The sequence below is a fragment of the Rhea americana genome, unplaced genomic scaffold (assembly GCF_003343005.1).
Source record: "Rhea americana isolate MKP2758 unplaced genomic scaffold, rheAme1 scaffold_60, whole genome shotgun sequence".
Taxonomy (NCBI): domain Eukaryota; kingdom Metazoa; phylum Chordata; class Aves; order Rheiformes; family Rheidae; genus Rhea; species Rhea americana.
The window spans coordinates 3,405,514-3,419,803 of NW_028186757.1; the positions used below are offsets into that span (position 1 = coordinate 3,405,514).

The 14,290-nt window shown below is 35.1% G+C and overlaps 1 protein-coding gene across 2 annotated transcripts in view; it reads left to right on the forward strand.

Moving 5' to 3' along the window:
• Positions 1-14,290, forward strand: part of FSTL5 (follistatin like 5) — a 305,635-nt gene that overhangs the window by 210,720 nt on the left and 80,625 nt on the right. For both annotated transcript variants that reach the window (XM_085319846.1, XM_085319848.1), the window contains exon 7: positions 478-644. In XM_085319846.1, the coding sequence (XP_085175972.1) occupies positions 478-644 (167 nt within the window). The remainder of the gene's footprint in view (positions 1-477; positions 645-14,290) is intronic.

Consider the following 14,290-nt stretch of genomic DNA (forward strand, 5'->3'; position numbering starts at 1 on the left):
GAATGCAGAATTCACTTTATCCCTTTCATTTCCATCTCTGTCCTGTAGATTTTGTGCACTGAGCTCCATTCACATTTTCACTTTTCTGAAAATGAACTCGTATGCATGACTCCGAGACAACCACACTCTTGTTTCCATTCAAGTGCAGACGCTGACTACTATACTGCATTGCCCTAACAATTAAATAACTTCCGATGTCTATCTTTGGGTATAGCCCGTCGTGTTTGTTATAGCCGTGTCTCTGGGATTCATGTTAAGTGCTTCCATTCCTATAAGGTGATACTTGTCAGTCAGTTGAATAGAAATGTCATGCTGACCTTTAATTTGAAATACTCTGAACCTTCCTGTGGTTGYTGGAAGTTCTCTTTACTTTGATTCCAATTAAAATCCCTAAATTACTCGTGTACAAAAAGTGCATGCTAATTAACCTTATGGAACTGTATGCAAATTAACATTACAACAATGTATCGTTTGCAGAGGTGGTTCAGCTGAGTCTGCCAGAAGATCAAAAAATAAGCACCACTGCAGCGACAGTAGGACAAAGTGCTGTCTTAAGCTGTGCGATTCAGGGTACTCTGAGACCTCCCATCATCTGGAAGAGGAACAATGTCATTCTGAATAACTTGGATTTGGAAGATATCAATGTAAGTAATACAACAGTCATTAAATAGATGTTATCAAAACTTTTCATAAGGAACAGAAAAGTGCTATTTAACAAGCTCCTTAGTCCTGATGTTTTTAGTCACACGCTTGCAGATAAATAAAAATAAAGAAAGGAACTTACAAAGAAATGTTTGCAAAACTCAATCCTTTTTTGTTTTGCTGTGTAATCATGCCTTCAGTGCTCTGAAAGTTTCTCTGAAATACAGAGAAAACATGTTTCACAGAACAGTCATTTAAAAAAATAAAAAAGAAGCACATGAAGACAAAATCACAGCCCAAAACACCATCAGTATTGTACAGTGTAAAAAACTCCTGTTAATTCCTGGAAAGGAGGTTTTCAAATACCTAAAAGGAGAGGTTGGGGGGAGTAAGAAATCCATAAAATAAAGATTTTAAGGAATACATAGTAAGTTAGTACAAATGGATCATAGTGATAATATTAGTTCTGATCATTTAATAAAAATATATTTTTTCTAAAATAAGTATATTATTACAAAATGGATTTTTTGATCATTCCTCTATGTATTCAGTAGTGTATACTGTATTTCCTAAAGAACCATCAGTGAGTATCTGTAACTTAAAAACCTTTTTTTGGCGGGGAGGGGAGCGAGGAGGAGCAGAGAGGAGAGGAAGTAAGTATCTGCTACCTAATTTTGCCATGACCTCCAAAAATGGAGCAAAACAGAAAACTAGAAGAATTAAATTAAACTTGCTGATAAAACTCTGAAATTAAGCTTTCAGCTAGCTGTTTTTTTGTTTATAGATATACTTTGTATATAGATATACTTTGCCTTGGCCATTTTAAGCAACCACAGTTACAAATGTGGACTTGCGTACAACCTTTAGAGATGGTTACACTTGGTCTGCTTTACCCTAGTGAGTTCAAGATCACTGAAAGTGCGATGTATGCATAGATTGCTTTGTACAGATATGGAGTGTCACCTCAGTCAAATACTTAGTGTATTCATTTATTTAATACTTCTGATTATTTCTAAGGAGACATCATCATCATCATCATRGTTTTGTTTTGTTTACTGTTTTTACATTAGCTTTGTTTGGTAAACTGGACTTTACAGTAATGCCTTACAAAATAAAGGACACTTTCAAAGCTCAGCTTGCTTGAATGGCAACTTTAAGTTACTTGAGAGCCTCAGCATAAATCCAGCATCCTACTAAAAACTGTCACATAAATTTTGCTTTTACTAGTTTTGTATTAATAGCCTGACTAATACAAGTGTCACACCCACTCTCAAAAGCTCCTTTCTGCCATATTTGTTAGCTTTTTGTAAATATTCATGATGAATGTAAATAATGATTTGGAGTGCTTACTAATCGCTTCTAAGTAATACATGGCATGAGCTATAGCAATAGAAACAAGAATGCATCTGGACATGCAGAAATAAAAGACATAATGAAAGGAAATAATGAATCTAACAACTCAGTCTGAAACTGAGAGATTCAGTAGGCTATATTTGCAGAGATGAAAAGAGCAAGTGTTTTAAAGGTTGATTTTGAATGTGAAAATTCAAACACTGGAGAAAATTCGGAGTTATTTAAAAAAGCTGGAAGACAATCAAATATGAAATTTTGAAAGACTCATAGTATATAACTACTTTGAGGTCAGTCTGCAATGGTGATCAGAGATCTAAAGTTAAGGGAAAAAAGCTAAATTGTTGCAATTGGCCAGATTTGTGAACATAGGAAAAGAGGACAATGTGACAGTCAACTGCATCGCCAAACCACAGCATGAAAAACAAATGCAGAAGCAAAGCAAAGTGACCTTTTTTTTTTTAAAAAAAAAAAAAAAAGGGGGGGGGGTGTCTGCAAACTGTTTTTGAGTGAATTTGCAGGAAGGCTAAAAGATGACATGGAAGAAAAAGCAGGAGGAAGAAGGGAAAGCTCATCTCTGGAAAGACAGACATACATATCCTGTCTCTGGAAAGATAGATATACATATCCTGCACGGAGAAGAATCAGTGACCAGTTCTCTCTATGGAGTGATGATCTGTGTGTGTGCATTGTGTGTAAGGGTACGGCAAGAACAGTACAGGGAGTAAAAACWCCCAGTGACAGGAACAGTTCTGCGCACAAATGTGTTCACTGGCTGTGTATTGGCTTAAGAAAAGCATAATGGATCAAACAAAAAAAAAAAAAACGCTTGGAAGTGTTTTTAATCCTAAATTTATGTTATGGCGTAGTCTTTTGAATCATTACTAAACTGCTAGTGCTAAATACAGAAAAAGGATGACAAATCCAGTATTCATGGAGTGAAGCACTGAAATATATAGTCCTCAAATATATATAGATGATATTAATCTACTGTGTCTTTGTAGATAAACTACAAACAGTGGAAGGAGTTGATGCAGTCTCGAAACAAAAGAGATTGTCATAGAGTTAAATTGGGCCCCAGAGTCTCTTTTCTTCAGTATTAGTTTTAGGTGTTCCACTGTTTTCAATGGTTTTATCCTCTTGTATTTATTTCTAGGTCTTTGCTTAGAATTTGTTTTCATACTTTTTTGGTCATTTCATACCTTTCTGAACTTTGTTTATCAGATATTCTTTATATACTTTTTACAGTTTCCAGTTTACTTAGAGGTTGCTATGTAACCATAATTTAGTATCCAGTCAGATAACATAAAAAAATGAAAGCTTGGGGAAAAGAAATAGAATAGGACAAAAAATTACTTRTGTTTTATGTTTCACTAAGGAAAATGAATTTAGTTCTTAAATAAATACTAACTTCAAAGGAACAAATGCAGAGAGAACACTATRTGCCCCAGTCTGTCACATTTTAAATACCAAAGAATGTGTTGGACTTACACAGGCAGTTTTAAACAACCAAAAGCCCTAAGCTCTTGTATAATTTCAGATGTCCCCAGAGGCAATGTATTTTGTGCTTCACTTTAACTCTCCTGTGAACTGCAGTGATGTTTACCTAACTCTGGGAATTATTAATTTACTCAGTTAAATGGGAACTGCATTGTGTGAATCTCAGCACTAATAATCTTGTGTAAATAGTAGTATGCTTTCTGGAAAAAAATAAAACTCTGACCTGCAAGGATCGATAAATACTTCTTGCCAGCAAAATGCTTAAGAGATCATCTTTCCTGGAAGCTAGTACATAACATAGGAGTTGGCACATATGTTTCAACTTAAGCAGTAGTGACTGTGTAAAGAGATTTTGTAAATCAGAGCAAGTGCTCCCACTTACGGTGCAGAAATTAAGTTTTTGATCTACAGAGTTTTCAATATGAGTCAAAGCATTGGCTTCAGGGAGGGACAAACACAAATCAGTATCACATCCTCGTGTTTTTCCAAATGGAAAAATGTCCCAAGAAAGAAACAAGCAAGTCTAAGTTTAAACTCAAATTGTGGCTTTTTACTTTTTATTTTGAAATTTTTGTACTGAAAATACTCAAGATATATGTTTAAGGCTGTCAGCCATGGGAGTGTCTAAGAACCAATCTTGCATAGTAAATGGTATTTTATAGTTTATATTTTTAAAAATAGAAGTACTGTTTGTCTATCAGGAGATGATAATGAAAATTTTATTTAAGYAGTGCTTTAAATATGATAAAATAACTTACAGATTACTATCAAATGTGTATTCAGATAATCTAATTATCTAATAATCTTATTGATTATATCCAGATGATAATTTTAAGAGTTCTTAGTGCTCCTTAGCTTTCCTAATAGTACATATGATTACTATTTGTGTAAGTAATACATTTTGCTACTGATCTTTCTCTTATTTTAACTAATGGGAATTATGGATATCAGCACCTCTATGAATGAAGTAATGGAAAGTTAACTGTGCCTGCGCCAATGTTACTTAAGTTGTAATATATTTGTGCTTTGACTCATTACAGAATTGATATCAGAGGACATTTTACTGGTATTTTAGTATACATCATGCTATTATCCTACATCTTAAAATTCAGATTTGTATCTTCACTTAACTCTTTGAGTATATTTTATCTAACCTATTACTCATTATAGACAATAATTCTCACTTGTGAAAATTTAATTTTCCCAAATATAATGCATATTACGTTATTTTTTGATGTTAGTTGGTTCTCTTTTATAATTGTTTTTATATCTTATTTTACTTTATTCTTTTTCTGACCTTTTCTTTCAGCTTTTGCCTTCAGGTGTTTCCCTACACCTGCCAGCAGTAGCACTTTTCTTACAAGATTTCTGTCCTTTGTTCTTACTTTTATACAAGATCTGCTTAGATATACACCTATATACCAAGTAAAAATTGGGGCTCTGTGTTTGTATTTGTTGCAGGACCACAGGTTAGCCTGAAGTGTTAAGGCAATCTGCCTTAATCTTTTTTTCTGATAGTGAGCTCACCAAAAACAACTCTTCAAACTCAAAAATCTCAAATCCAGGGTTGCCTTCAGTCAGCTTGGTGGCTTTTGAATTGCAGCGAMGTCTGGGTGGTCCGCTTGAATCCCCAGGAGTGTTTCATCACTCCTGAAGCTTTGCCATTCCCCCTCTGGTCTTGCAGGCTGGTTGCTGTGACTCTCGCACCCCTTCAGCCCTCAGAGATGCTGCYAACTTCTACCTGCTCAGAGGACACTAACTCACAGTCCAACAAAGAACAGATCAAACTGATGCAGTATCCTGGTTCTGTGCTGAAAAGCTAATAACCTTGTTCAATACCTAGACTGATTCCTTACCAGTTTATTTTAAATTTTTCTTAGTAAATAGTAGTCAAATAGCAATGTAGAAAGTGCAGTGCTACATTTTCTATGTGGTACAACAGTCTTCTGCATGTGCTACCACTAAGCTATATCAAGTTCAATTTAACAGCCTAGTTTTAGGTTTTCCTCATACATTATTTTTATAACACCACTCCAACGCTCATCTGTTATATTGTTCTAATACCTTTCTAGTGATGTTTTTTCTGAAGTAGTTTTATTTAATTAACAGTGACTCCTCAAAGTCAGCCCATCTCCATTTTTTCTGTATTGAATTGTTCTTTATCTATTATGCATTCTTTCTTTCAAGTGAGATGCATTATTATCCTTTCTCTTTTATTTAATGAGTCAAATACCAAATTTATTTTGCTCTATTTGATTTTGAAAGTTAAGTGAAAATAATTATTGTCAAAGATGCTGATCAGCTTCAGCAAACTTCTAATGCTTTCATTTGCTCTTATTCAAATATTTATTTATGGATTATGCATATATTTGGCATATCCATTTCATGTGACTCATCCCCGTGCTAAAGAATTAATAAAGACTTAAAATCAGGTTCAAAAAAAGGGAGGAGAGAAAATGAAGGATGGAAGAGAACACCTGAATGAAATGATTGCATTGGTCAAAACTGGAGTGTTTATTAATTCTTCAGTTGTGAAATGGATCACATGAAATGATACACATATAAGACTTGCAAGGTTTTGGCTTGTTTCATTTGCATTGAGTATTTTGAATATTATTATTATATTTGTTTTGTTTGTTTCAGTAATGGCATAAGAATGCCATGTTTGATTGCACATCAGCTTTTCATTATACTGTAAAGAACAGACATTTAAATGAGGTACTACTGGTCATCTGTAAAGTTTTAAAGATAATGAAGTAAGGAGAAAAGATTGCAATGAAGCTCCATTYGCATGTCCTGAATGCTATTTAATCCTGACATGCAAATTCCGTAGCTCTAACCTGATCAGCGATACCATACCTGCAGAATTTTATGAGAAGACTGATTATGCATGTCTTTTTATAGTGGAAATACTGGCTACTTTAATTTTGAGCCAGCTGAAGAGTCTCTGTTTTTGTAGAATCATTAAGACATTCATGGGCTTTCTCTTCTCCTGTGACAGCCTTGCACTAGATCAAACCGTTTGATTTTATCTTTGTTAGAAATGCAAATGTTGGTTTCAGAGGGGAAGAGAATCAAACTGAGCGAGCCGCAATGTACTGCTGTGCTTCCAACACTTTAAACGAGATCACGGTCCGGTCTTTTTTCCATTAGAGACAGAGAAGGAGCAGAGGAGTTCCAGGTTGTGGAGCAACAGCTCCTGTCACGCCTGGCTGCCCCTACAGCTCGTCTGGCACTTCGAGTGCTGTTTCTTATAGCCATGTCTGAAAAAGCTGAGTCAGTAAAACTTTTCCCATTTTTTGTTCAGAAGTTGAAAATGAAAAGCTTTGTGACACTGAAGGGTTGCAGTATAATATGTAYARCCATTCCCCCTTGCCCTGAAGGAATCCTTGAAAATAACCTCGGGGCAAGTCATGGTAAACTRCCTGGAAAGCAGCACTGTACATTTTTTTATGTCTACAGAGAAGAACTGTTATTTCATATTCATGCTAACTATTTTAAATATTCCTTAAACGTATTAGTTATCATGCTCAAAAAATTAGAAGGGGCACTGTGCATTTTTTAAGTGATTAGTGCTTCCAAACYGATTTCTTAATGCAGCACATTTAACACATCATCAGAAAGTAGCTAAAATGAGTGTTCTGWTAATTAAGAGGATTTTCTGTGTGAACTGAAACACATGATCACCAGACCTGTTCAAAACAGTTACCTGCTTTCTTTGTGGCCATATCCTGTACAGTGCTGCTGATTGTGTCTAGTTTCATTTTTGMTAAAGCTTAAGAAAAAGGGAAGAGGGGGTACTCCAGAATATGTCAGCTACACGTTTTTGGTATTTTAAGCATGATACTAWTGTTCTTATAGTAAGAACTACCACATGTACTGTCTGCACTAAGACAAGAAACGGGCTCKTCTTTTTGCAACTTTTATTCAATGTTTAGCTTATGATGTATACAAAATTAATTCCTACAGTTTTTAGTATTTTAGCATGCTGCTTGCTTTCTTGGATAAACCTAGGCTTGCCTGTTGTGTCACTGAGGCAAAAATTCCATAAACACAAAATTTTATGTGCAGAAATGTGTATTATGTGTAGTGCTAAGCATCATAGAATCAGTGAGGTTGGAAGGGACCTCTGGAGATCATCTAGTCCAACCTCCCTGCTCAGCAGGGTCAGCTAGAGCATGTTAGACAGGGTTGCAGCCAGGCGGCCTTGAATATCTCCAGAGAAGGAGACTCCACCACCTCTTTGGGCAACCTGTTCCRGTGCTCTGTCACTCTCACAGTGAAGAAATTCCCCCCTCGTGTTCAGGTAAAGGATCTAATTAGTTTTGTCTCTAAGGTAGTTCTGTGATACCAGCTACAGTGGTGCAAAAATGCCAGGAACAGTGATGAGAAGTGGTGCCAGGAGAGGGCTGGGGTGCAGCYGAGAGGGCGTCAGCCAGCTTCCACTGGCTCTGCGCCTCCTGGGAGAGCCGTGGAGTGTCCTAAGGTAGGACCATCTGACCCCTGAAGCCTTTGGCAGCTCCCCAAGAGTCCAGGCCTGGTGTCCCTCTGTTTATCCTGGGAGGAATCTCCCCCAGTATTCATGTTTTGCTTCATAAACTAAATCAGTGAGATACTGGTTTTGTAAAATCACATGACAAGTTTAACTTTCCGCATTGATTGCATTTAGTTGATGTACCTACRCAGAGAAAGCGTTAGTGATACTGTGGCAGAGTCTTTAAGGAGCTTTGCAGCCTGAAAAAGGGAAAGGAGGAAGCTAGTAGAGAATTTCATTGCTATGGAAAGAAATATAGTGCAAATTCATTTCCTGAAGCTCTGTTTGATGTAATTTGCAACACACTTTAAAGTCAAACACATTTAGATGTTTCAGTTTGCGTACTTAGAAAGCAAAATATCCAAAAAGAATATCCACCTCTGAAAGTCTTAGCTTAGTAGTTCTTTTAAGAATGCAGCAAACATTTCCTTGATGGGGAAACATTCAAGCCACAAAGGAAAGATACAAAAGCTGGGCCAGAAACTCACATATTCCATTTTTTTTCATGATATAGCTCTTGTAGTACAGAACTTTCTTGTAGGATTTTTAATCACATAAACATTAGGAACATTATTTAAATATTATGGCAGCAGCAGAAAGATTTTGGAGAGATTGGCTCTACCATAGTTGTATTTTCAGCATAATGGGAACACTTAGGGAAGCGTAGTACACTTATGATGTTTCACAAGTGTATTTGACATGTTTAATGCTAAAGAAATGCCCATTTTCTCTGCATTAGACATAGATTAAAGTTACAGTTTTTCCATTAGTCTCACATTTTGGTCAAATTAAAACTGGAAAAAAGGTACAAAAGAAGGTTTCTGCCTCTGTACAAATTTCTAAAGCTAAGCTTGCAACAAATAATATGTTTCTTGATTCATATCATTATTTACATTATTAKGTCTGCCCCAGTTCTATTTTTGAGTTGTCTATGGTCGATACTAATTAAATGATTCTGTAGAAACATAGAGGTGTTTTTAAGAAAGAAGGATGTATAGATTTCATTTATATTAATGTCTTGTATTTAACAAGCAGTCTTTTAAATCCATCTTGAGTTTCTACCATATTATTCATTCAAACATTTATTGTCCTCCTATTGCAATAACAATCTTTACTCCTTTTCTCAGAGACACCAGGACTTCTATATTGCTTTCCATTCCTGCCCACCTTCCTTGCATTTTACTTTAACAGAAAGTCAGTTGATCTATTCTGTTATCATGTGATTTTAGAACTGACATATATGCATCTTTCTCATTGCCATAGTTTCTTTCTTCCTCAGCTCTTCTATTCAGTTCAAAGTCTGTATATTTTCTCTGCTCTTCTATTTCTATAAACATATATACAAAATATATGTATATATGAGTGTGTGTATGTGTGTGTGTATGCAGGTTACGTCTACACTCTGTGTTGCTGAGTGGTGCTAGCAAATTCAGCTTGTGCTGTTATTTTCTGATTAATGCATGAAAAAAATGAAGTTTGGTATTTACGTACAGATATAGTTATGTTCTCATTTGTTTGTGCAGTTCATATTCCCTCAGCTAGATGAAAAACTCTCATCGTTTCTGAATGCTAGTCTATCTRCATATTTATTTGTCCAACTTGTCCAGGTCATTTCGCAGTACATTTGCTATCCTAACAGACTTGATGCTGTCCAGAGATTTGATAAGAGTTATGTGGAAAGAGCTGTGTAGGATACAAAAGGAATACTAAGGTTTTCAGGTTATTATTTCAGGGAAAAAAAAAAAAAAAAAGCGAGAGAGCAACCTGGACTGGGCTACAGATAGCAGAAAAGGTGTGTGTCCTGTCCTTCCCCACACCCCAGCATCCCAGGAGAATGAGGATAGACCTTCCATACTTGGAATTTGGCTGGCCTGGCACTATAATACTAAAATAAATAAATAAACCAGTCCTATCTGACTATAAATGGCTAAGACCAGAAATGTTTCATCACAGTGCCAAGGCATTGATTCAATACTGACTCCAAAACAAAATTGCCACCCACCTATAAAATCACCAGTACCACTGCTTGCAAAAGTGATATGAAGCAAATTATCCAGATCAAGTCTGCTTAATTTGTAGGCTCTGACAGGATTACAACTGAAGATGATATGTCTGTCTGCCACACTTTCCACGTGATAGCATTTAACRTTTCTCTAAATTAAACCGCTGACTGATCTATGTGCACATGTTGCTAGTACCRTATATCCATTCAATTCTGAATTTTATTGATGATCTACATTGGATGAGGAGAGACACCGTTCTAAAGTTCTGTGGCATATTAAATTGTTATCATCTTCCTGTGTATTCTTCCCTTCCTTGTCATTTTTGCACCATTTTTATATAAACTATAATCTCTTTATATAATCTAATTTATATAATCTTCTCTAAAATCTTAATCTAGAGCTTGTTTTTTGAAAGCTTGCGTTCGCAACTAGTTCCGTTTGGATACAAGTAAGCTTTGTCTACATGGCCAAAGTGCTTTATTGACATGCTGAACTTTTTCATCATTCTGTTAAAGAGGGGAGATAAACTAAAAGCTTTCCTAAATTTAAAGCAAATTGTGGCAATGCTTTTACCCCTCAGGATTTTCAACAGTTCCTGTAGCTTTATTTGATTTTGCAAAAGTTTCTATTTCACACCTATACAGACAAAATGTTAATTTTTAAAAGTAGTATATTTTACAGGCTTTAATTATTTTTATTTGTWTACATTTGTCACTATTTGTGTCATGACACGTCATGACATTTGTATATCATGATCCTGAAAACCTTGGAACATTGGTAACCACTTTGGGAACAATTGCTCACTAAAGCAATGATGCTCTTTGTCTATCTGTCATCCCGTCTCATGCYTCAACTCTGAGTTAAAGAAAGTGTTTCAAGGATGGTCATCTGCAGAGTCTCCCTCTGGCTGTTCTCAGCTTGGCTCCTCTTGTCTTTTGTCGTGTTTGCTACTCTGTCTTATCCTGACAGTTTTATTTTGACAGTTCTTTACAGGTAATAAGATTGATACATCCAGAATTTTTTGTATAGTCCTTGGAACAGCTGTGAAGCACTGACGTATTGTTTCAGTAAATCGCTTGAGCTGGACTTAATACCTCTGGAGGGGGAAGCTTCCATTTGCTCTACTCTACATTCCAAAACATTCTGCCAAGTCCTAATGGAGAATCAACTTTTCAGGCTTCTGTCCTGCTCTTCACGGGATAAGGCAGTCGTTTTAATGGCCTTTTTCTTTGCATCGAGCAGAGAACACGGCTGCACGTTTCATAGCCTTTCTTTCATTGGTCATCTTGTGACACCCAGACTATCTCATTATATGGAATTAGTAATCATTGTGATAAATAATTTGTATAACTGTGTGGCCTTACTAATATTAGGTTTCTCTCCCTCCTTCCTCCTCCTTTTCCCCTTGATCTCTCTCCACCTCTCCCTCCCAACCCCCTTTTCCCTTTGCTTGCTCCCTCTTCCTCTCCCCTTTTCTCTTAGTCCTTACTTTCTTACCTCCCCTATGTGCATTTAATTTCAAATTGTCCTGTTGGACAATTGGAAAGTTGTCAACTTAGGGACTATATTTTTCTTTGTAGAGTATGTCCTCCAATCAGGAAAAAGCCTTTGGGTTCTAGTTGCGTTAATGAGAAATAAATACGATAACATTCTGGCATATTAAAATACCAATGCCATACCATTTTTGGCCGCCAGATTTTATAAGCTTTGTGCAATAATTTTGTGAATGTTAGGAATTTTGTGAAGCTTTTGATATTGTCATGTGCAGTTAATGATGGACTACTGAAATCTTGTTTTGCCTTCATATTTTGATGTGATATACATTAGATTTAACTTCAAACAACAAATACATGATGAAGGCTTTGAAATTTAAGCTGTGAGTTTTAAAAATTAATATGTTAAGTTATAGTAAAAGGAAGGGAGAAAATAAAACTCCTTGTCTCCTACTCTTTTGAATTAGAGGTTTTACTTCTGTCGTGAAATATGTGATCAGTCAGCAACTGTTGATGATAAGGATATATTTAGAGTAAAATATAATTGAAATCAAGGATATTGCTGTACTGATCAGCAATAGAAAAACATCATGTGTGCATTTCAGTCTTCCAAAGTAAAACTAAACTGTGCATAAGTAAAACTGGAATAATAGCATTTCAGTAGTAGTTACATATGTTGAGAGTAGCATACAGGTTTTTCAAGGAATAGTGCTGACGCATTGTTTAGTATGAAAACTATGAATATGAGTTTGAGTCAGTGGAATACTCAAATGTAAATGTTTTACTCATGTTTTGTTGAACAGTCTTTCTTTCTGTTGTGCAATTGAAAGTAGTGTGTTTAGTTGTTGCATGATTACAGTACATAGAAAATACATGTGCCCTCAATTACGTACTTTCCTTGAAAACAATGTATAGTTTGCTAAGAATTCTGCAACTAGCAGGATATGGCAAATTTTATATACATAACATAGTAAGCACTCTGATCACTTATTATATGAGAAACAAAGTAGCTCAAAGCACTCTTTACAATCCCTTTAGGAAATGAGGAATCCCATCCTCATTTCTGTGCCTTGAAGGCAGACCAGATTAAATAGAGCAAACATTTTCTTAACACTGTAAGATTAATCTTCTTTTTGTTACAAAAATCTACCTGCTTTTAATTGCTTACACTAGCAATATCTAGTTCAGAAACTAGGATAAACCCAGACAATCATGAAAAACCATCTTCATGATCCATCTAAAAAAAATTTGAAAAAAATTCTTCTTAAATAAGTAGTTCTAGTCATTACTGTGAAAGTCTTGAGGTTGCTGCCAATGACAGGGTCTTTTTTTCACTTTCATCAAAGAATTCGTCTTGTGTAGTAAATCTTTCTTATAAAAGATTTGACTAATGAGCGTGTGACATTGTATTAGTGGTTTGAGCAAAGGCAGCGTGCATGTGTAAAGTTTGCAGATGACTAAGATTCGTACTAAAAGTAAACTGCCTCAGTTTCCAGTTTTTAATTAGTATAATTCATACTTGCTGTATTCTAGCTCATACTAAGTGCTTAGTTCAGAATGACTGGACTTTGCTGTTTGATCACAGGCTCTATGTAATATAAAATGTTTTATGAGTGCAGATTGCATCAAGCTATGATAGAGCCTTGCTAAATGAAACCACTAGAATAAGTGTGCAAGCTTTTAATGTTTTAGTTTTTATAAATAAGCAAAGAGCAAAGGATATCAGAAAATGTCACTCATTTTCTTGTATATATTCAGCTATATCCTTTTTTCAGTCTTAGGAATAGGAATTCCATTCAAAATCTATCTTAAGAGTGTTCTTGGAAGATCACATATTACTGCTACATATAAAATAAGAGCTCAACTAAAACAAATATTCAAGTTAGAATTGACATTTTTTCCTTGTACCTGAAAAAGAACCTAAACTGTGTCATCTGGACTTTCAAAGTCAGTTTTGAATCCACTACTAATTTTTCTTTTTTCCCCTGTATGTCATCTTCAGTTAGTCAGAGGTCTGGAGTCACAGTGGGAGACTCCTACCAATCTCTCTCTCTTTTCAAATAGTTTTCAGAGATATTTGTCTGCAAAATATTTGAAAGTCAGCTGTGTATATATATTTGACAGGGTATTTTATTGCCCTTCAGTTGGTTTATCATATGTATGCAGGATAATTTTTGTCTGTAATAAAACAAAATTTGTTCTACAGAGCCTTTGCAGAATGCATAAAGCGTAGACACTCTCTGCCTGTCTCACTTCTATATGGATATTCAGGAAATACAGCTGAATGAAAATTTTAGTAATATAGAAGTTTAAAGGGTCCTTTTTGTATCCTTTGTAGATTTTCTTGAGTTTGCATTGAAACACAATGAGAAATTTGTTCCTCTGAAATATAATAAAAAAGAAATTGAACTTTACCACTTTGATTCCTAAATGATGATCATCTGAAAGTTGTGAGTTATTGCTATCATAAGAAAAGCGGTTGGCACTCGTGAAACTAAAATTGAAACCTAGTGTTTTCTACGATATGAAGAAAAAAAAAGTTGCAACATTATAAATCTATTTTTAAAACACAAGATCTTCTGTGCGCAGTAATTAAAAATTGATTCAAGCTTCTTTATGTAATAAATAGTAAGTTTTTATATATAATTTATGTATATAATTTATATATATATAAAATTTATATATTATTATGAAGAGCTATTTTTAGAATTAGGAAAACTTAGAAAATATTCAGTGCTTTTTTTTTTTTTTTTTTTTTTTTTTTTTTT